The 24,043-nt window shown below is 48.3% G+C and overlaps 1 protein-coding gene across 1 annotated transcript in view; it reads left to right on the forward strand.

The window, feature by feature from the left end:
* Window positions 1-24,043, forward strand: part of KCP (kielin cysteine rich BMP regulator) — a 521,393-nt gene that overhangs the window by 86,240 nt on the left and 411,110 nt on the right. The window contains exons 4-5 of the mRNA XM_069229392.1: window positions 10,275-10,540; window positions 11,866-12,049. Coding sequence (XP_069085493.1) covers window positions 10,275-10,540; window positions 11,866-12,049 — 450 coding nt within the window. The remainder of the gene's footprint in view (window positions 1-10,274; window positions 10,541-11,865; window positions 12,050-24,043) is intronic.

The following is a 24,043-nucleotide window of genomic DNA, read 5'->3' on the forward strand; positions in this document are numbered from 1 at the left end:
TTTTAGCCATGTTGTACGCGAGCGTGGCTGCTGTTCAGCACAACTAAAAGAGAGTGGCATAGAGGAAAGTTGTGTGGAGTGTTGTAGAGTTGAATGGTGAAGAGTGGAGTAGAGTGTTGTAGAGTGGAGTGGCAGAGACTGTGGTGTATTGGAGTGGCATAGTGTGGAGTCGCATAGAGTGGTATACATTGGAGTGGCAAAGAGTAGAGTGGCATTGGCATAGAGTGTTGCAGGGTATAGTGGCATAGAGTTCAGTGGCATTGAGTGCAGTGGCATTGAATTCACCGGCATACAAAGTAGAGTCGTAGAATGTAGTGGAGTAGATTAGAGTGGTGACTACTAGAGTGCAGTGGCATAGAGTGGAGTGGTGCAGAGTGGGATGGCGCAGAGTAGAGTGGCATAGCGTTGAGTGATGCAGAGGGCAGTGACTCTGAGTAGATTTGATGGCATAGAGTGCAGTGGCATAGAGTGCAGAGTAGAGTCAGGTGGCATGGAGTGCAGTGGCATAGAGTGGTCCAGAGTGGAGTAGCATAGAGAGGTGCAGAGTAGAGTATAGTGCCGTAGAGTGCAGTGGCATAGAGTGCAGTGGCATAGAGTGCAGTGGCGTAAAGTGGAGTAGCATACAGTGGAATACTGCAGAGTAGAGTGGCGGAGAGTTCAGTGGCAGAGAGTGCAGTGTTGCAGAATAGAGTGTCAGAGTGCAGTGGTGTAGAGTTGAGATGAGTTTTGTAGAGAGCAGTGGCAGGGAGCACAGTGATGAAGAATAGAGTGCAGTTGTGTAGGGTGCATTGGGGAAGAGAGCAGTGGTTAACAGTAGAGAGGTGTAATGTGCAGTAGCACAAAGTGGAGTGGCTCAGAGTGGATTAGACTGGTGTAGAGTGTAGTGGGGTAGAGTAGATTGTTTCAGAGTAGAGGGAAGTGGCGTAGAGTGGAGCAGTACAGGGTAGAGTGCAGTTGTATAGAGTGGCATAGAATGCAATGGCACAGATTAAAGTGATGTAGAGTGCAGTGGGGCAGAATAGATTATAGTGGCATACAGTAGCGTGGCACAGAGTGAAGGGGTATAGAGTTGAGTGTTACAGAACAAAGTGCATTGGTGTAGAGTGTATTGGTATCCAGTGCAGTAGCGTAGAAGGCAGTGTTTCATAGTGGCATAGAGTACAGTGATGTTGAGTGGAGTTGTGCAGAGTAGATTAGTGAGTCCTAGACTGGAGTGGTGTAGAGTGCAGTGGCGAAGAGTGCAGTGGTGTAGAGTAGAGTGGCGAAGAGTGCACTGGCACAGAGTAGAGTGGTACAGGGTAAAGTTGCGAGGTGTAGCGTGAAGTAGCATAGAGTGCAGTGGCAGAGAGTGAAGTGGTGCAGAGTAGCGTGGAGTGATGTAAAGTGGAGTGGTGCAGAGTAGAGTGCAGTGTTGTGGAGTGGTGCAGAGTAGAGTGACGTGGAGCATAGTATGCATGGTACACTGCCATTACAAACAACACATTTTCAATTGAAATGGCCATAAAATTTGCACAGACATACAGGCGGTCATTCTGACCGCGGCGGGCGGCGGTCGCCGCCCGCTATGCGGTCACCGCCAGAAGACCGTACCGCGGCGGTCATTCTGACTTTCCCGCTGGGCTGGCGGGCGACCGCCAAAAGGCCGCCCGCCCGCCCACCCAGCGGGAAAGCACCAGCAACGATGAAGCCGGCTCCGAATGGAGCCGGCGGAGTTGCTGGTTTGCGACGGGTGCAGTTGCACCCGTCGCGATTTTCAGTGTCTGCCAAGCAGACCCTGAAAATCTCAATGGGGCCCTGTTAGGGGGCCCCTGCAGTGCCCATGCCAGCGGCATGGGCATTGCAGGGGCCCCCAGGGGCCCCACAACACCCGTTCCCGCCATCCTGTTTCTGGCGGTGAAAACCACCAGAAACAGGATGGCGGGAAGGGGGTCGGAATCCCCATGGCGGCGCTGCTTGCAGCACCGCCGTGGAGGATTCCCTGGGCCAGCGGGAAACCGTCGGGAAACCGCCGGTTTCCTTTTTCTGACCGCGGCTTTACCGCCGCGGTCAGAATGGCCCCAGAAGCACCGCCAGCCTGTTGGCGGTGCTTCCGCGGTCGTTGGCCCTGGCGGTCTATGACCGCCAGGGTCAGAATGACCCCCACAGTTTCACTTATAAAACTAAATAGTGCACAAATGAAAACATATGGAAATTGCATCCCCTACTGCAATGATTTGTTTTGATCATATTAAAGTATTTGTTTATAACACGCTTCACAAATAACAAAATATGTGCTTCATTTGTGTTCTTAATTCAGTACTTACACAAGTGATTTAAATGTTGTCGTATGCTAGAAAGAAACTAATTCCTACCCCCAGTATCCAGCAAGTTTGTCACATAAAACCTCTAACTTAGAAGACAGAGAAACAAAAGTAAATAAGCGCCCTTGGAACACAGCACCTGACATTTGACCTCAAGCTTTGAATGCATAGCAAATGTGACAAGATAAGAACAAGATTTATAGGCCTGTTTACAGAAAGGGAGTTTGTGGAAGAATACAGTAAACAAAGTTTAGGCAATGGTAGGAATTAACTGAACCTGGAAAGCCTAAAGTAAATAAAGGCAGCAAACAGACAGCCAGAAAATGTGAGTTACAAACCACAAAACCAGTGGTAATCAAGGGGCTGAATGCATTCCTACGTCAACTTTCTGAACGTTCCCAAGATGTCTTCATCAAATGAGACAGCTGCTCTGTCTGGTAGGCTCTGATCTAAACACAGGAACCACAGTGAAAAAAACAATAGTTGCTTAGTATCACACAATTTGGTCAATTGGGGAAGCCAGGAAAATCCCTAGGTTTTTCTGATTTGACATTATGCCATTCAGCCACTCGATGGGTGTATATTTTCCCCTTCAGTTTTACTTAAAAGGTTAATGTTTTTTCTTTAATGCTTTGCACATTAGGTTAGATCGTGGGTAGCAGGGAGAAGCCACATTACAGTTTAGCTTGCTTTGGGCTCAAAGTGTCTAAGAGGACCTCGAGATGAGCCAGAGCCAGGCATCTGGCTCAAGCCTCGCCCGAACTTTCAGTGCCGTGGCCACCTCTATGCATACTCTAAATGAATCACAAGAGTAAACAGCATGCTCTGAATTTAAAGTTACATGTTCAGTGCACCCTAGCATGACCAGAGTTTGAAAACAAAAAAACAGGACACTGGATAAACATAGAAGCTCTATTTTATCACATCTGCCTAGAGGCACAGAATGACTTAAATGACAGAGGTCATCAATATAGAAATACAGACAATGAGACACTAAGGGACTAAATTAAAAACAGCTTTTAAACGTGCTTAATGCATGTTAATTAAATTGCTCTCTCATAAGAGCTGCTAACTTGTCCTGCCTTTAAACACATAAAAATGTGCCTCTCTCTGCAGGCCCGGCTTTAGCAATGATGGGACCCAGAGACCTCCTTCTTCATAGGTTCCCTCACCGCCACCCCCCAGTGGTGCCCCTAATCTCTCCTTAGTCCCTCTCTCACATTTATTTTATAGATCTACTCAACCCCATGTAGACTGACAGAGCGCTTTACATCACAAACGTATTATGCAGAGATGAGTCATACAAATGTGTAAATCAATGTATAGAAAATGCTGCTTAAGGTAAGGAGGACAACAAGGTGTAGGAGTCGCATGTCATCCATACTGGTAGGTAATATTTGTTAAGAGTGCTTGGTATGGAAAAATGAAGCAGCAGATTAACTACATTTAATTTGATGCGCCATAGCCAATGTTGCTGCGCTGCCTTGTGTGAAAAGAAGCATGCACAGCACCACATCTATTAAGATATTGTGCTGAAGCTCTGTCCTTTAGTGCTAGTGGAACTTAATCTGTAGGATCTATGAGACATTTTTAACCCATTTGCCCCTCTTTGTTTAGAAGTGATTTGCTTACAAATGCGTAGAAACTACTGTCACACTAGGTGGTACAAGTGGGGGTCCGATGATAAAGCAAGCCACATGTGGTACCTGTGGGTGAGGACCCCACATATTTATCTGAAAATATCCAGTTGATATGATGAGAGCACTAATTTACCTGGGTGTTTTCTCATAGTCAATGGTGACGTTTGGAAGGGCACGCATTTTGGAGTAGCAGTTTTTTGGTTCGAAGGAATTGGGTTCTCCCTCTTTGTAGTATATTTTGGTTTCTTTGGCACTAGAGCTGTCACTTGATGATGAAGCTGAGCTTTGAGTTCTGAACTGTTAGGAGGCTTCGCATGTTTATTGGCGATTCAAATAAAGCCTGCTCCATCTCTCCCATTGAATTACAGCACATCCTGATCTGACAGTAGGGAAGTTTTCTTTCCGCGAGTGACCTGGCAACTGTCTAAGAAGTTAATGCACAGCCTTCTTGTGAGAGGTCCTTACTACATGGGCACGAATGCTTGCAACGAATCCCCTACTTTTTAATTGATTCCTTATGGAAATTTGTAGAGATGTCTACCACACAAAGGACTGTTTCAAGAGGAAGAGTTTGCATTACAGGTATTGTACACACAATTACACTTCCCTGGGGAATGACATATGCATTGTTGTGCAGGTACAACAGCATTAAAGTAATGTCAGCTGGACCAGGTGGTGGTTTCTTATGCTGTCTCCAGGCTGATCCGACGAGGCTAGAATATCGGTCTTACTGGTGCGGTCTACTGCTCTTTGAGAAAGGCTTCTACATAAAGAAACATGGGACAGAGAGATAGAGAGTTTGAGCACAACAAAGGTTAATCATGTGAAAGACTGACAGCAGGCGGGATGGAGATTGGAGTAGAAAAGGGAGAAAGTTGTCCCCTCCTCTTTAGTGGCTGCACTCTTGTTGGATGAAAAAATCCAGAGGCTACACTGCACTCTGTTTCTTTTAACTCCCAGATGAGGTCAGGCACAGGGAGTGATGGGACTGTGGGAGTGTGGGTACGACTTTAGGCGATTTTCTATAGGGTCCCATAACTACTTTAGCTCTCTCTTTGGTACAAACATGACAAGTTTCAGCTTCCAACACAAATTGTGCCTATGCTGTGGCAATCAAAGCAACCTCAGAGAGGCAGCCCCTACCCAACACCATTGGCAAAGAGGTGCACTCTTCAATAGTGTCTGTGCAAGGGTTGGCAGCCTGAGCCAAGAGAGCCACTAAAGGATCTGATAATTGACCCCAGGCAGCCTTTCTCTTGTCAACTAACATATCTCTCAGTTGCCAAATATAGGCCATAGGATTTTCTCTCATATCCCTGTAATATAGAAAAGATTTCTGATCCAATCTCTGACAGTAAAATAACAAGCTCATGTCTTAGTATGATTGTCCATCAAACCCAGTTTCTGAACAGTAGAAATATAAATGAAATCCCATTTATGGCCCAAATCATAATCCATGATATTCCATCTCCAGGAGTAGGATTGGCAGATTCCATTGATGGAGAGCAGGGGCCTTCGCCATCTCTGGACAATAGATCCATCCTGCAGATTCCAACAGTAGGATGCTCCCTTAGATTCAGTTTCAGAATAGTGAATTTGTCGTCCTGCAGACTCCACATAGTGCAGTAGGATCATCTCTCAGATGACAGCACTGGACATTAGTACCATCACTCGTGCCCCAAATTTGGACAGTGGGATCACAAATAATAATTACATTTTTGGACCTTTGGAAAGTTGCGGAGTCCAAGAATGGTCAATCCTTGATGACCCGTCTCTGAACAGCAGGATTGTAAGAACCCATCCTTAGAGAGAATGTCTGACACATCTCTCAATGGGAGTAACATAAGATTAGGGATGGGTGAAAAATTCCCCTCCGCCGGCAGAGTTTTGCCCACTCTGAGTTCCACTTGGAGTGTGGAGCTCCGCTGCATGGCGGAGTCTTTCATGCATGCGGCTTGCCAACATAAAGATGGCGAGTATGAGTGAGAATTTGCATCCCCTAACGTGATTTTTGGGTGCTAGAATGCCTCCCAGCGAGATTTCTCAATGCAGGTGGTCACAGGTGGTCACAGCAGAGCGCGACTGTTTGTGTTGAGAAAGCTGCTACGACTGGCAGTGATTTTACAGGGCAGAAAAAGCTCCTGGCACTGAAAATCTGCATGCGCACCACGATGTGCCAGAATTTCGCCTGCATGCAGAACTATGCAGGACCTCGCTGAGTTTTTATGTAACCCTCGCGGAGGTGAAACTCCACGAGTTCTGCCCAAAACCTACATATGATGCCATCTCTTGACGGCAGGACCGTCTGTTTCTCATTTTTTCATAGTAGGGACTTTTGATCCCACCTCTCAGAACACATTTCTGGACAACGGGGTGACTGCCCATACTCCATTTCTGGACAATATAATAATTTCTCAGATCCTTTCTGGACAGTGGGCTCGACGATTAAACTCCGTCCTTATACTGAGAGATCAAAATACAAGCTCCATGCTTTTCTGCTTTTTTTAATCAGAAAATGTTAACCACATGTGTAATCCTCTTATTTTCATTGTTAATGTAAATAGCTCACTCGCTTTCCAATGACAAATCCCTTTGATCCTCTTTTGATGGAAAAACGCCCCTTTCTCTGTGGGGCCGCCGGTGAAACCCCTGCAGCTCTGGCAGCTGTCGGGCACCTGCGTGAGGATTTGTTACAGACGCTCTACTGCAGATGATTTCTCAGCCTCGCGTTTCCCAAAGTAAGTCTGGGCGCTGGCCTAGAAATGAAAGGAGCAGAGAGCTTAAACCCGTGGATTCCCTCTCGCTGAAACCCTAAACTACCTTCGTGGGGTTCCCCAGCTCAAGGATTAAGCTTAGTCTGAATGCATTCCTCTGCAGCAGGACGCAGAAGAAGGGACATTTTTTCACAGTGTCTCAGGAGCTGAGCACTGTGCGGCTCCCTAGTCCACTCCCGGGTGTTGAAAGGGACTTTTTAACCTAACAGAAAAATTCACAAAGGAAATATTATGCAGTTTAAACACTCAGCGTGGTCACTGTGTGAGTAGTGACAGACATTTCCCATCCTCAGTGCGGTACAGACAGAGGACTTGTACACCTATGCGCTCACTTAGAGCGTCCTGAAACCTGTGCGAATGTGCGGAAATCAGATTACCGCTTGTGTCTACCATTCCTGCAGATTTTGAGAAAGGCAATGTTACCACATCACATTATGTAAATATTATGAATGATCATCCCTGGGAAAAGGCTGGTGATAGCGGTCAAGGTCAGAAAACATAGTGCTTCGGCTGTGGTGATACCACCCGGTGTACTGCGTGTTTTACTATATTGTTTGCCCTTGAACGTTTAATCCGGAAGTAACACCAACCATCTGAATTATCACATTATTACGATGTTACCTCAGGATGTATGTAGCACCATACTGTAACCGCGGGTCTCGCAGTGCCGCTCAGATACAGCCCTGGAGTCTGTGCAGTTTCTCCAGCCTGGCTGTGGAACACAGCTGAGCTGGAGAAACCTAAGTGCGCATGTGTGTTTGGCCGGCCTGAGATGGCCAGCCAAACACACAGGCGCACTTAGTGCACTCTCTGCTCCTTCCCTCCCCACCTCCGTGGCTCAGCCCCGCCCCTCCATGTACTGCTGGCTGAGCCAGCAGATGTCAAATAAAACGATAATGTAACTATCGTTTTATTTTTCATCTCCTGAATCTTGGCCAGGGGGGGGCAACGCTCCTCTGCCATTGAGGAGGAGCCGCTCCTGCCTATAGGTTGTAGGAATACATGAATGAGTGAATGAGCACCGAGTGTCTGTGGGGGACATTTAGAAGAAAGATACCCTGACGTGGGTGCTTTCTGTGCGAGGAAATAGGGAGCAGCCATTCAGAGACCCTTCTCCGTCACATTACCTGTTTGACAAGCTCACCACTTGCACTCAAGGTGTGCTTCTATGTTGGTTGTGGAGTCTACTTCGCAAGGAGTACTCAAAAGTTCAGATATGACAAAGACAGGCGTATACCTTACAGCCCCACCTTAAATGTCTCTTTAAGACTGCAGTCGCACATTCTCATTCCTCTGATAACTCATCCACAGCGTCCTCTCCTTCTTGTACTAGTATATGAACATTATAATGTTACTGCCCTGGCATCCAAGGGTCTGGGCTTGCATACTTCATGAATGAGTGATTCTGAGCAAACGAGTTCACCCCCCTGTGCCTCAGCTTCCACGTGTGCCAAACGTTCACCTTTCTTGCTTGGGCCATCATAACGCACAGTTTAGTCACAGCCTGTTTAAAATCTGTCCCGGGGTCAGGAATGCTCTGAACAGAACGGTCCTTATGTGAAATCTGAGGGGTTCCTCCTCGGAGCCTTTCCCCAGGGCTGTTGCTGGGAAACCAACCTCTTCGAGCCCATCACCTGAAAACAAGCTGTGCATGAGCAGGGGTGAAGTATTAACGGAACCATAACCATCTGGACCGTACCTGGTTGCGGCCTTTCTTTATTTATTTTTTTATCATTGTTCACGGCTCTATTCCTTCACTTTCTTGTTTGTTGGACCGAAATATTGGAAAGTAAAGCTTAGTGAATGAGATCCTCTCTGAGGCGACGTGGCACTTAGGAAACCTCCCAATTATTACCCTAGATAATGCTGCCACTGAAAAGCCAAAAGAGCTGGGGCGGAGTTAGTCACGAGTGACCAATCCTGGCCGCTCAAATGCACCAACTTGAGGATAAATTAGGGTTTTACCCTCTACTGGGCTGCTAGACTGTTTGCCGTAAATTTTATGATCACGGATCGAAAAGTCACATTTGACAAGTGTTCAATCTAGAGAAATCCACAGATGGATGTTAAAATTACGAAAGGACCAACTAGTACTAACCTGTCAAAGAAGACTAAGGGGGTCATTCTGACCCTGGCGGTCATTGACCGCCAGGGTCAACGACAGCGGGAGCACCGCCAACAGGCTGGCGGTGCTCCCAAGGGCATTCTGACCACGGCGGTATGGCCGCGGTCAGAAACGGAAAACCGGCGGTCTGCCGCCGGTTTTCCGCTGCCCTGAGGAATCCCAGCTGCGCCGCCATGGGGATTCCGACCCCCTCACCGCCATCCTGTTCCTGGCGGTTTTGACCGCCAGGAACAGGATGGCGGTGAGGGGTGTCGTGGGGCCCCTGGGGGCCCCTGCAGTGCCCATGCCAATGGCATGGGCACTGCAGGGGCCCCCGTAAGAGGGCCCCTAAAAGATTTTCAGCGTCTGCCATGCAGACACTGAAAATCGCGACGGGTGCTACTGCACCCGTCGCACCCTTCCCACTCCGCCGGCTCCATTCGGAGCCGGCTTCCTCGTGGGAAGGGGTTTCCCGCTGGGCTGGCGGGCGGCCTTCTGGCGGTCGCCCGCCAGCCCACAGGGAAACACAGAATAACCGCAGCGGTCTTCTGACCGCGTAGCGGTATTCTGTTGGGGGAACTTTGGCGGGCGGCCTCCGCCGCCCGCCAAAGTTAGAATCACCCCCTAAGGGCCTGATTACAACTTTGGAGGAGGTGTTAATCCGTCCCAAAAGTGACGGATATACCACCAGCCGTATTACGAGTCCATTATATCCTATGGAACTCGTAATACGGCTGGTGGTATATCCGTCACATTTGGGACGGATTAACACCTCCTCCAAAGTTGTAATTAGGCCCTAAGTGAGTGGAAGAAAAACTGAATTTTGCTGGGAAATGCCTGATATGCTGATCTGTTGGCCTGTCCTTCACCTCTTCAATGCTGTTTGTGAAGTTATGAAAGAACAACAGAGTTACTACCAGAATCCTAAAAGTCACAGGAAAGAAGAGTCCAACAGCTTACATCATATGTTATGGGCTGTTAAAATATTGATCTTTGGTACAAACTGGGAAAGTGCTTGACTACTCTTGAAGAAACGCTGAAAAAGGACAGTTGTCTATAAGGATGGTATTTTTATGAGAAGTAAAGTGTAGATATTTTAACTTTTTCTAATTGTTTTTATATGTTATTATATATTTTTATGGCCTAAAATGGCATAATATCAAACAAATAAATAAAAGTGACTGGTCTAGCCCTACTGCACGGCATTTCTATGGTGCCAGCGTATAAGTAATTTCTCAACGTCAATCTCTGGGTAAAAGGTAAAACTTCAAGTACCAACATTTACTCTATCTGTTGTACTGTGTGCATAAACAATAATGTAACATAGCTATTGTTCAATGCAAATACTGAACTCCATCAGAATTTCAGTCTCTGGTCACGTGCATTAGAAAGTCCCTCTGTATGTTCATGAAGAAGGAATTTATTTCCCCTGGTTAAAAATCTCATTGTCTTCCAGACTCTCTCCCGCTCCCCTACACGATGCCGGAGGAAAGATACATGGACCACTTAGACCACACGCCCAGCAAACAGGAAGCCCCTCAGCCACTGGAGCCCCTGGTTCTCGCTGACATCCGCAACTACCAACAGCAGCAGAGTGAGCCAGCAGCCTCGCCAGGGACCAGGAGGGTGCTGCCCCGGGGCACCAGCCAGGAGGAGCGGCTGCGCAGTCTGGAGGAGGCGCTGGAGGGCATGAGTGCCATGCTGGATATGGTCAAAGGCCAGGTGAGCCATCCATGAGCTACTGCATTCTCTGTAAGGCCTCTTGGCGCGCTGAGCAGCAGCAGCATCAGAGATCTGCATATGTTCTGTTGGTTTGAACCACAGGCTGGAGGGATGCATCCTCTCATTCATCATTGAGTTAGGTAATAATGACCATCAATAATGACCTCTACCAGTGCAGCCGTAGCGTGCAGTATGTTTAGTCACTGTTGCTCTGTCAGCAGGGAGCCCACCTGGTGGAAGTGCAGCTAGAGGTTGATTTCCACCCCCCACTTCCTCAAACCTCGCAACTGGGGTCCAGAAGATACGGGACATGTGTCCTGGGATCTTCCTAGTTACTCGTATCTGTCCAAGCTGCATCACTTGGAAACTTCTTCATCTGTTTAGCTTACAGAAGTGCACCAGAAGGGTGAGCTATACTGGCCTAATGCTGCAAGACAAATACACAGTCATAGCGCTCATTCATCTAAGTCAGTCTGACCCACACATGCTGTTGCGCGCACAGACCCAAAATAACTCTGCCAGTACACCTTATCCTGTAGCAGTGCCTGGTGCCAGGTACAGAGACCCCCAAACAGCTCTGCCAAATTATCTCCATTCTGACTCAAGGCACACACTGCTGTTCTTTACTGTGACCCAACGACCACCTCGGCCAGTATATCCCAGTTATGACCTGCAGCCCTAAAGCTCTTCAGCACTGACATTCATCCACTCGTGGCTCTGCCAGTGCACCTCAGTCCTGATCATTCCTGGCCAAGTGTTCCCGAGACTGGGCTTTTAAGCTTTCCCAGTATAACTTCCCTTCTCTAACCACTACTCACGGAGGTTACCTGAGGTATGTCTTCAGGATAACCCACTGCCCTGGAGCACTAAAAATACAAAATGCTACTGGACACATTTTAGTGCTTGAATATTCCTCTCTATTCCCAAGTGTTATCCTTGTCCAGAGGAGGTTCTTGGGCGCAGTCTTAGAGCTTTCTGCCTTAAACCCGAGAAAACACCTAGTTGTGCTGGACTGGGCTAGAACCCAGCGGTACATTGTGGCCATCATTGATGAGTAACCTGCGTTTAAACGCTGTAATACAGCTGCGCCCAGAGTCCGTTCAATGTGCCTAGGAAAGAAACCTTCTCACAGTTACAATGGGAGGGCTGGCATACCTTTAGCCTCTGTCTGTATCAGAATTACTTGAACCATAACTGTTACGTTCTGCCTAATTTTAACCGTGACTCTAGAATGCATTTTACCCTTACCCATTATCAGTGCTTGGAAAGGCTTGGCAGAGGCTTCCTGGATATTCATCTCACCTTGCCATGTCTGCCCCCCCTAGAATGCTGACCTGATGGCTCGTGTCACATACCTGGAGACGTGCGAGTGCCGGAGACCCAAATGCTCCTGGGAAGGGAGGGAGCACGAAGAGGGTGACACGTGGGACAAAGACGGCTGCCACCTCTGCACCTGCATTAAGGGTGAAGTGAAATGCTCGCTCCGTAGAGACCAGTTCCACTGTCAAGGTAGGTACATGCGGCCTAGTAACATTGTTTGCATTGCGTGGGGGGCGGGGAGCTGTAACTAGTGACACTCACCTGTGGGAGACTATTTTTATTTCCTCATAAGCCTGTACAACATTATCTCCAGGTGTCGCATAAGTGGCTGTTTTATTCACCTTCCTTTTTCATTTAAAAGGCCTAACACTACATACCGCAGGTGTCTCAGTAAATATCTTTATATATACCTAAGCATTACTATAAGTGGTGTTGCCGTATTCCTAAATGAGCTGCAGTCTGTCGTACTCCTGGGTGCGTGGAAGGGGGGGGGGTCTGAATTTAATAGGAATGATGCACACACCCCTAGTACAGAAGTAGGTCCTTGCGGTTTGCTTCATTAAATTTGTGTCAGTGTTTGGAGAATATTGACCCTACAACACTGGTCAATGAAGCCTATGTCCACACTTGAATGTCACCCTTCCACTTGTGGGCGTACGACACCCTTCTTTAAAGCATCTTCCCGCACTGAGTAACATGCTGGTATTGCTAGCAGAGCCTCCACCCTATCAACGTAAAAGTACTAGTAATGGACACAGACTTTCGCCTGTGCATGCGTAACTCACCTGTGCGTGTGTAACGCATTTCACTGCAATAAGAAGATAATGACCTTTTAACTTGTTTTTTCAAATATGTAACATAACTTTTCTGCAGGTAAAACTGTAGGTGAAGTCCGCAGCGAGTACATAACCTTCTAAAAAAACAGAAATACCGTATACATAGACACACACTCCAATCGCCTGTACACGGATTTCTCTCCCCCTTCCTCCTCCAACATATGCTGTAGAAACGCGCGAGGAATGGCTGTGAACCAGTAGGACTCTATAGTCATTCTGCGGACACGCGTGGCTACATCGGCCTTTATGGAGTGCGGAGAAGCCATGACGTTATCACGTGCTACAGGTGTGTGTGCAGGATAAGTGGAGTAATGCGTGCACAGCCACCAGCTCCTCCCTTAGCATAATCTGCAGCTGGTGCTGATGTTCTCCACCCTGCCAGCGTGCTGGAAGGCAGAGCGGTTCAAAGACTGTCTGTAGAACTCAGACGTCTCCACTGTGGTAAAATGTCACAGGTACCTCATGTTTAGCTGCTCCAATGTGTGAAAGTCTTAATGTATCGAGTGCAGCCCTAGAACCAGGTCCTGTCCAGGTCATATTGCAGTATAGTCAGTAAACGATGGCCTAATCCTAGTGAGGTGTATACAATACGGCACTAAGGGCCAGATGTATCAAACAATTTTGCATTCGCAAACGCTGCGAATAGCAAAATTCGGCTGTTTGCGAATGCAAAAATGCCTTTCAAGATTTATGAAAGGCATTCGCAGTGCAATTTCAAGGAATCGCTAAAATAACGATTCCCTGAAATTGCAACTCCATTTAGGGAATCTAAAATTGGGATTCTCTAAATAGGAAATTGCAAATAGGGAATCCCTATTTGCAATTTCCAAAGTACATGTATCATGCATTTCCTAAATGCGAATTGGGCATTTAGGAAATGCAATTACCACCAAATCCAATTTGGTGATAAGCATGTGCAAGTTTTTAAAAAATGCATTATAAATGCATTTTTTTAAATGACATGTAGCGCACACATGCCCCTGGTGCATGTGTGCACTTCACATGTCCACAAATATTTTTTTCGGGTGCATCAAAGGGGGCCTTAGGCCCCCAGCAGCCTGGGGTTTTCATTACCTAATTTGCAAATTCCTAACAGGAATTCACAATAATGCAAAACCATTCGCACCAAGGCCCATAGGGATAAATACAGTCCCATTCTTCAATTGCGATTCGGTAATATCGATTGCGATTTTTAAGAAATCTCTATTACCGAATCGCAATTTTCATACATCCTATTTTGCATTTCTTAAATAGCGATTTCTTAAAGATCACTATTTAGGAAATGCAAACCGGGACTCTAATACATCTGGCCCAAAGATTTCTTCTTCCCTAGGCCAAGTGGAATTTAACAGTTTTTTTTTTTTGCAGTTTTATATAGCGCAATTAGAGTGTAAAAACTCCGGTTGAGGTCTTACTCTTGAGAGGACTCAGTACTCTATGTGAGATCTTGTTAGTGAGTGCACACACCACGCCAAGTAATGGCCTGCTCACGAGCGGACACAATACTTCAGGTGAGATCTAATAAGCACAGACAATACTGCAAGTGAGGTTCTTCTCAGGAGTGCACACAATACTCCAGGTACTCCCCTACTCCAGTTCGTACTCATGAGTGGGCACAATATTCCAGGTAAGATCATACTAATGAGTGCACACAATACCCAAAGTTAGATCATAAACCTAGTAAGTGGACATAGTGTATGAAACAAGGTCTCACTATTCAATTAACATAAGACTCCAGGTGAGATCATAGCGACGAATCCACAGTACTCCAGATCCTGCCGCTAGTGAACCATTTGCAGCAGCAAAGCGTACTGCAGTGTCTGCATACCTCAGAGGCAGTGAGATTCCCTGTTACAAACCATTCACCGCACAGGAACCCAACATGGTGTGTCAACACACCTCACGGGTAAGAGGTTTCTCTTGTAGAAAATCCATCCACCAGAAATGAGCCTATTGCGGTGGCTGCACACCTCAGACGTTCAAACCATTCACAGTGCCAATGCTTAGTGCAGTGACTGCACAGCTCCTGAGATAGTAGCTTCTCCCATATACGAAACTTCCACTGCACAAGAGTCTAGTGCAGTGTCTGCACACCTCCAGGATAAGAAACTTCTCCTATACAAATCATCCTCTGCGCAAGCTCCCAGTGCAGTGTCTGCACACATTGTGGATACAGAACTCCTCTCATTTACAGTCCATCCACCGCACAACAGCCAAGTGCAGTGACTGCGCAGCTCCGGAATTAGGAGCTTCTCAGATATACTAACAATCAACCACACAAGAGTGTAGTGCAGTGCCAGCACACCTCTAGGATAAGGAGCTCCTCTCATATACAAACCACCCAACGCACAGGAGCCTAGTGCAGTGTCTGGGGTAAGGAACTTCTCAGATATACTAACCATCCACCACACAAGAGCCTAGTGCAGTGTCCGCACACTTACGGGACATGGAGCTTCTCTGAGGTACAATCCATCCACTGCACGTGATCCTAGTGCAGTGTCAGCACACTCCAGAGCCTGGGAGTCTACCTCTGTGGCAGATAACTAGGAGGATTGTATTGAGAATACTCCCCCACCCCCCTCGCGTGAAGCTACCTGGGGCCATTGCAGGTGGGCCTCGGCTTGGTCTTTTATTGACCCTCGTGAATGCTTTGATAGTGCTTTCTTTGTTTGGAGATGCTCACAGGTGTGGCGCAGGCCTTCAGGTAGGACAGCTCTGCGGGCTCCCGCGGACGAGCATGGAGGAGGGTTCTGTCTCGGGTCTGCTAATGACTTACTGCCTTTGTCGTTTAGGTTGGTTGGGGGAGGGGTAGTCACGTGACAGAGACTGATCCCTATCATGCAGGTGCCTCTCCTGGACTGTCAGTTAGGGATGCTGTGATATGTTTGCCTCTGTTCCCCTCTAGCTCGTGCACCATGTCTCTTCCTGTGGCTTTTAGTAGTGGCGTAACGCAAAACGGTGCCCCCTCCCTGCAGACTGCGAAGAGGGGCCCTGAGTGTCCCATATCTCACAGATATTCCTCGGCCAAGGGATGAATGCCACCCTTACCCCCTCACCACGCCCGAGAAGTTATAGGGGTCCCTAAAGGGTTGGAGCGCCCTGTTACGCCCTTGGCTTTTAGGCATGCCCACTTACGAGAGAGCCTGTTCTTTTAAGGCTGGACGACTGAGGACAGGTCACTCAGTTGTCACAGGACAGGTTGGAGGCTGCGGGTAGAGAAAGGGAAGGGGTGGATGTGTGTGTTTGAAAAGAGGACCCTGCACAGTGCGTCTAAACATCTAACGTTATGCGTGTCTATTGTGGCACAAGGCAGACTGTCTGCCTTAAAACACAGGTCTCTAAAGGCTCTGGCCCACCAAGGAAATGCCCGAGGAAAAAATGGACAGTCCGTGCCAAGCCTTCAAAATATAACACCTTCCTACGCGTCAATAGTAACGTACTCTCCGCAACCGTACACCTGTGTGGTCAGCGAGGCAGGGCACTGGGTCTGCAGGGCCCGAGGCCGTGCAATACGCAGAACCCAAGCCTACGGGCAGAACAATTCCTAACATGGAACACTTCTTCCCCCCCACAAAATTGGGGATTATGGTTTGAAGAATATTATGAAGTGGACAAACGGGGACGTGCAGCACTGTATGACTTGATCTAAAATTTGTATAAATAGTATGGGAATTGCCTTAAAACACCGCAGGAGATCAGTATATAAATTCGTTTATAGAGAGCCGTGGTGCCTGGACAGGCTGAGCTGTGGCGTGCTGTTACTTTTAGAGAAACTCTAAACTCTTCATTCTTTCCAGGGTCAGAGGTCACGGTCGCCTGTACAAGTATTTTGGTATTTGATATTGCTAAGATCAAGTATTTTACCGAGTGGAAGAAAGGGCTGTGACCCTCATTAAAATTCTTGCCCTGGAATGTACGAGTGGTTGTTATTCCAACGGAAAGGAAAAATCGTTATTTAAATGTGAAGATGGCGTAGGGCAGGATTGTCTTGCTCACAGCAGAGGCCTCTGTCGTCTACAGAGCATTCAGAGCATTCGGATCCCTCGTATTTATTTATCACACTGCTTAGATTTAATGCATAGCGCTTATACATTTTTGCCATAATTTTGCAAAAAACAAATCACGCGAATTGTGCACGCCCCCTTGTGTCATTCAAGTTGTATTGCAGCGGAAATATTCCCTCTCCCACTGAGCTATTACTTGCTTCGGCGCCACTCAGATAGTCACGGCTGGGGCCCTCAAAGATAGTCTGGCAGCTTTGCTTCTTGCGAGCCGGAACATAAGATGCACATCAAGAGCTTGCAGATCCACATTGGACCACTTTCCAGTGGGATCTGGATAACTCAGGAGGTCTGCAGTGTTGAGCAGTGTAAAGAAATGGCTCCCTGTTGCAGTTACCCCCCACTTTTTGCCTGATACTGATGCTGACTTGACTGAGAAGTGTGCTGGGACCCTGCTAACCAGGCCCCAGCACCAGTGTTCTTTCACCTAAAATGTACCATTGATCCCACAATTGGCACACCCTGGCATCCAGATAAGTCCCTTGTAACTGGTACCTCTGGTACCAAGGGCCCTGATGCCAGGGAAGGTCTCTAAGGGCTGTAGCATGTATTATGCCACCCTAGAGACCCCTCACTCAGCACAGACACACTGCTTACAAGCCTGTGGGTGCTAGTGAGAACAAAATGAGTAAGTCGACATGGCACTCCCCTCAGGGTGCCATGCCAGCCTCTCACTGCCTATGCAGTATAGGTAAGACACCCCTCTAGCAGGCCTTACAGCCCTAAGGCAGGGTGCACTATACCATAGGTGAGGGTACCAGTGCATGAGCACTGTGCCCCTACAGTGTCTAAGCAAAACCTTAGACATTGTAAGTGCAGGGTAGCCATAAGAGTATATGGTCTGGGAGTCTGTTTTACACGAACTCCACAGCACCATAATGGCTACACTGAAAACTGGGAAGTTTGGTATCAAACTTCTCAGCACAATAAATGCACACTGATGCCAGTGTACATTTTATTGTAAAATACACCACAGAGGGCACCTTAGAGGTGCCCCCTGAAACTTAACCGACTGTCTGTGTAGGCTGACTAGTTCCAGCAGCCTGCCACACCAGAGACATGTTGCTGGCCCCATGGGGAGAGTGCCTTTGTCACTCTGAGGCCAGTAACAAAGCCTGCACTGGGTGGAGATGCTAACACCTCCCCCAGGCAGGAGCTGTGACACCTGGCGGTGAGCCTCAAAGGCTCACCCCTTTGTCACAGCCCAGCAGGGCACTCCAGCTTAGTGGAGTTGCCCGCCCCCTCCGGCCACGGCCCCCACTTTTGGCGGCAAGGCTGGAGGGAACAAAGAAAGAAACAAGGAGGAGTCACTGGCCAGTCAGGACAGCCCCTAAGGTGTCCTGAGCTGAAGTGACTCTAACTTTTAGAAATCCTCCATCTTGCAGATGGAGGATTCCCCCAATAGGGTTAGGATTGTAACCCCCTCCCCTTGGGAGGAGGCACAAAGAGGGTGTACCCACCCTCAGGGCTAGTAGCCATTGGCTACTAACCCCCCAGACCTAAACACGCCCTTAAATTTAGTATTTAAGGGCTACCCTGAACCCTAGAAAATTAGATTCCTGCAACTACAAGAAGAAGGACTGCCTAGCTGAAAACCCCTGCAGAGGAAGACCAGAAGACGACAACTGCCTTGGCTCCAGAAACTCACCGGCCTGTCTCCTGCCTTCCAAAGATCCTGCTCCAGCGACGCCTTCCAAAGGGACCAGCGACCTCGACATCCTCTGAGGACTGCCCCTGCTTCGAAAAGACAAGAAACTCCCGAGGACAGCGGACCTGCTCCAAGAAAAGCTGCAACTTTGTTTCCAGCAGCTTTAAAGAACCCTGCAAGCTCCCCGCAAGAAGCGTGAGACTTGCAACACTGCACCCGGCGACCCCGACTCGGCTGGTGGCGATCCAACACCTCAGGAGGGACCCCAGGACTACTCTAAGACTGTGAGTACAAAAACCTGTCCCCCCTGAGTCCCCACAGCGCCGCCTGCAGAGGGAATCCCGAGGCTTCCCCTGACCGCGACTCTTTGAAACCAAAGTCCCGACACCTGGGAGAGACCCTGCACCCGCAACCCCCAGGACCTGAAGGACCGGACTTTCACTGGAGGAGTGACCCCCAGGAGTCCCTCTCCCTTGCCCAAGTGGAGGTTTCCCCGAGGAACCCCCCCCTTGCCTGCCTGCAGCGCTGAAGAGATCCCTAGATCTCCCATTGACTTCCATTACAAACCCGACGCTTGTTTCTACACTGCACCCGGCCGCCCCCGCGCTGCTGAGGGTGAAATTTCTGTGTGGGCTTGTGTCCCCCCCGGTGCCCTACAAAACCCCCCTGGTCTGCCCTCCGAAGACGCGGGTACTTACCTGCAAGCAGACCGGAACCGGGGCACCCCCTCCTCTCCATTCTAGCCTATGTGTTTTGGGCACCACTTTGAACTCTGCACCTGACCGGCCCTGAGCTGCTGGTGTGGTGACTTTGGGGTTGCTCTGAACCCCCAACGGTGGGCTACCTTGGACCAAGAACTGAACCCTGTAAGTGTCTTACTTACCTGGTAAAACTAACAAATACTTACCTCCCCTAGGAACTGTGAAAATTGCACTAAGTGTCCACTTTTAAAACAGCTATTTGTGAATAACTTGAAAAGTATACATGCAATTTTGATGATTTGAAGTTCCTAAAGTACTTACCTGCAATACCTTTCGAATGAGATATTACATGTAGAATTTGAACCTGTGGTTCTTAAAATAAACTAAGAAAAGATATTTTTCTATATAAAAACCTATTGGCTGGATTTGTCTCTGAGTGTGTGTACCTCATTTATTGTCTTGTGTATGTACAACAAATGCTTAACACTACTCCTTGGATAAGCCTACTGCTCGACCACACTACCACAAAATAGAGCATTAGTATTATCTATTTTTACCACTATTTTACCTCTAAGGGGAACCCTTGGACTCTGTGCATGCTATTCCTTACTTTGAAATAGCACATACAGAGCCAACTTCCTACATTGGTGGATCAGCGGTGGGGTACAAGACTTTGCATTTGCTGGACTACTCAGCCAATACCTGATCACACGACAAATTCCAAAATTGTCATTAGAAATTGATTTTTGCAATTTGAAAAGTTTTCTAAATTCTTAAAAGTCCTGCTAGGGCCTTGTGTGTTAAGTCCCTGTTTAGCATTTCTTTTAGAGTTTAAAAGTTTGTAAAAGTTTGAATTAGATTCTAGAACCAGTTGTAGATTCTTAAAAAGTATTCCAACTTTTAGAAGCAAAATGTCTAGCACAGATGTGACTGTGGTGGAACTCGACACCACACCTTACCTCCATCTTAAGATGAGGGAGCTAAGGTCACTCTGTAAAATAAAGAAAATAACAATGGGCCCCAAACCTACCAAAATACAGCTCCAGGAGCTTTTGGCAGAGTTTGAAAAGGCCAACCCCTCTGAGGGTGGCAACTCAGAGGAAGAGGATAGTGACTTGGAGGACAATTCCCCCCTACCAGTCCTATCTAGGGAGAACAGGGTCCCTCAAACCCTGACTCCAAAAATAATAGTCAGAGATGCTGGTTCCCTCACAGGAGAGACCAACACCTCTGAAATCACTGAGGATAGCCCCAGTGAAGAGGACATCCAGTTAGCCAGGATGGCCAAAAGATTGGCTTTGGAAAGACAGATCCTAGCCATAGAGAGGGAAAGACAAGAGATGGGCCTAGGACCCATCAATGGTGGCAGCAACTTAAATAGGGTCAGAGATTCTCCTGACATCCTAAAAATCCCCAAAGGGATTGTAACAAAATATGAAGATGGTGATGACATCACCAAATGGTTCACAGCTTTTGAGAGGGCTTGTGTAACCAGAAAAGTGAACAGATCTCACTGGGGTGCTCTCCTTTGGGAAATGTTCACTGGAAAGTGTAGGGATAGACTCCTCACACTCTCTGGAAAAGATGCAGAATCTTATGACCTCATGAAGGGTACCCTGATTGAGGGCTTTGGATTCTCCACTGAGGAGTATAGAATTAGATTCAGGGGGGCTCAAAAATCCTCGAGCCAGACCTGGGTTGATTTTGTAGACTACTCAGTAAAAACACTAGATGGTTGGTTAACTGGAAATGAAGTGTGTGACTATGTTGGGCTTTATAATTTGTTTATGAAAGAACACATTTTAAGTAACTGCTTCAATGAAAAGTTGCATCAGTATCTGGTAGACCTAGGTCCAATTTCTCCCCAAGAATTGGGAAAGAAGGCAGACCACTGGGTCAAGACTAGGGTAACCAAAACTTCCACTGGGGGTGACCAAAAGAAAGGGGTTACAAAAACTCCCCAGGAGAAAGTGGGTAACACTAGAAACCAAGAAAAAGAGTCCTCTGTAGGCCCCCAAAAACCAGAACAGGTGGGTGGGCCCCAGGACACAACCCAAAACAAAGGTGGGTACCAGGGTAAGAACTGGGATGCCACTAAGGCATGGTGCCACAACTGTAAACAGTCTGGGCACCACACCAAGGACACTTCTTGTCCCAAAAACAAACCCCAGAACAAAATTCCTGGGGTAACCAGTGTAGCCATGGGAGATGACTCCTCAGATGAGGAGGTCTTCCTAGCCTTCAACTGGAAACAGGGCCCAACAGGTGAGTTGGAGATTCCAGAGGGAAGCAGACACTTCCACCACCTACTGGTGAATGGAATCCCAACCACTGCCCTGAGAGACACTTGTGCCAGTCACACTATGGTGCATGACAGGCTGGTGCTCTCAAACCAGTACATCCCAGGTGAGACTGCCAGGGTAAGAGTTAGCCTAGACAGGGTCACTAAGAGGCCTGTGGCTTTAGTGCCCATAGAAGTGGGTGGCACTCTTAGCTGGAGAAGGGTAGTAGTCAGTACAGACCTCCCCCTTGATTGTCTCCTTGGAAATGACTACCCAGAGGTTAGTCAGAGCTCAAGAGAGGAACTGGTCCAGTGCCAGTCCTCTCCCAAGGATTCTGGAAAGCCTGCCTCTGCAGTAAATGCAAGCAGGCCCCAGAAGAAGAAGAAAAGAAAACAGAGTAGGAAGGGTGGACAACCTTTAGCCAAGGTTACAGCAAGCCAAGGAGATTCTGCTCCAGTAGGGGAGAACTCCAAAAATGGCCCTGATAAAGTCCAACCTGACCCACAAGAAGTCCTGGCTAGTCAGGCAACTGTTAAACCTGAGTGGGTGGCTCCTCAGCTAACAGAAGAAAGAGTGGAAGAAGGGTGTTTACTACAAGATGTGGTAACCCCCCACTCCAATACAGCAGACAGGCAACCTGAACCCAAAGAAGCCTGTAACTTAGCCCCTTCCCTTTTAGGTGAAGAGCTAAAGGTGTGGTTCTGGGCACTGACAGCTGTCAGTGGCCTCTGCTGGGTGTTAGCCTTTGTGGCTGCACTATCCTTGGCATGGTGGTCAGACCCCATGCCAAATAGCAAGTTAGGCCCCCTGACCCTGTTGGTCATGGTGGGGTTACTCCAGCTCTGGGTAACCTCTTTGGGTAAGCTAGGGGTGACCCTGGCTAAGATAAGATTAGCAGAGGTGGATACCTCTGACCTCAAAATAGAGAGAATGGGTAAAGACATAAAAAGCACAGACAAGAGGCAGTTCAGACTAGGTCCTATCACTGTGGAAGTGGGTCAGTTCCCCAGAGGGAATGACCTGAACAGGAGGATGTAAGGCAGAGTAGGCCCTGCAACAAACCAGCCATTTCCTCTACTCTTCCTCGCCTGACAGACTAGGAAGACTCTTCCAGCGTTGGCTGAGTCTCCTGGCCTGTGGGCTGGGGGGGGGCTTGTGTAAAGAAATGGCTCCCTGTTGCAGTTACCCCCCACTTTTTGCCTGATACTGATGCTGACTTGACTGAGAAGTGTGCTGGGACCCTGCTAACCAGGCCCCAGCACCAGTGTTCTTTCACCTAAAATGTACCATTGATCCCACAATTGGCACACCCTGGCATCCAGATAAGTCCCTTGTAACTGGTACCTCTGGTACCAAGGGCCCTGATGCCAGGGAAGGTCTCTAAGGGCTGTAGCATGTATTATGCCACCCTAGAGACCCCTCACTCAGCACAGACACACTGCTTACAAGCCTGTGGGTGCTAGTGAGAACAAAATGAGTAAGTCGACATGGCACTCCCCTCAGGGTGCCATGCCAGCCTCTCACTGCCTATGCAGTATAGGTAAGACACCCCTCTAGCAGGCCTTACAGCCCTAAGGCAGGGTGCACTATACCATAGGTGAGGGTACCAGTGCATGAGCACTGTGCCCCTACAGTGTCTAAGCAAAACCTTAGACATTGTAAGTGCAGGGTAGCCATAAGAGTATATGGTCTGGGAGTCTGTTTTACACGAACTCCACAGCACCATAATGGCTACACTGAAAACTGGGAAGTTTGGTATCAAACTTCTCAGCACAATAAATGCACACTGATGCCAGTGTACATTTTATTGTAAAATACACCACAGAGGGCACCTTAGAGGTGCCCCCTGAAACTTAACCGACTGTCTGTGTAGGCTGACTAGTTCCAGCAGCCTGCCACACCAGAGACATGTTGCTGGCCCCATGGGGAGAGTGCCTTTGTCACTCTGAGGCCAGTAACAAAGCCTGCACTGGGTGGAGATGCTAACACCTCCCCCAGGCAGGAGCTGTGACACCTGGCGGTGAGCCTCAAAGGCTCACCCCTTTGTCACAGCCCAGCAGGGCACTCCAGCTTAGTGGAGTTGCCCGCCCCCTCCGGCCACGGCCCCCACTTTTGGCGGCAAGGCTGGAGGGAACAAAGAAAGAAACAAGGAGGAGTCACTGGCCAGTCAGGACAGCCCCTAAGGTGTCCTGAGCTGAAGTGACTCTAACTTTTAGAAATCCTCCATCTTGCAGATGGAGGATTCCCCCAATAGGGTTAGGATTGTAACCCCCTCCCCTTGGGAGGAGGCACAAAGAGGGTGTACCCACCCTCAGGGCTAGTAGCCATTGGCTACTAACCCCCCAGACCTAAACACGCCCTTAAATTTAGTATTTAAGGGCTACCCTGAACCCTAGAAAATTAGATTCCTGCAACTACAAGAAGAAGGACTGCCTAGCTGAAAACCCCTGCAGAGGAAGACCAGAAGACGACAACTGCCTTGGCTCCAGAAACTCACCGGCCTGTCTCCTGCCTTCCAAAGATCCTGCTCCAGCGACGCCTTCCAAAGGGACCAGCGACCTCGACATCCTCTGAGGACTGCCCCTGCTTCGAAAAGACAAGAAACTCCCGAGGACAGCGGACCTGCTCCAAGAAAAGCTGCAACTTTGTTTCCAG

The sequence above is a fragment of the Pleurodeles waltl genome, chromosome 4_1 (assembly GCF_031143425.1).
Source record: "Pleurodeles waltl isolate 20211129_DDA chromosome 4_1, aPleWal1.hap1.20221129, whole genome shotgun sequence".
Classification (NCBI taxonomy): domain Eukaryota; kingdom Metazoa; phylum Chordata; class Amphibia; order Caudata; family Salamandridae; genus Pleurodeles; species Pleurodeles waltl.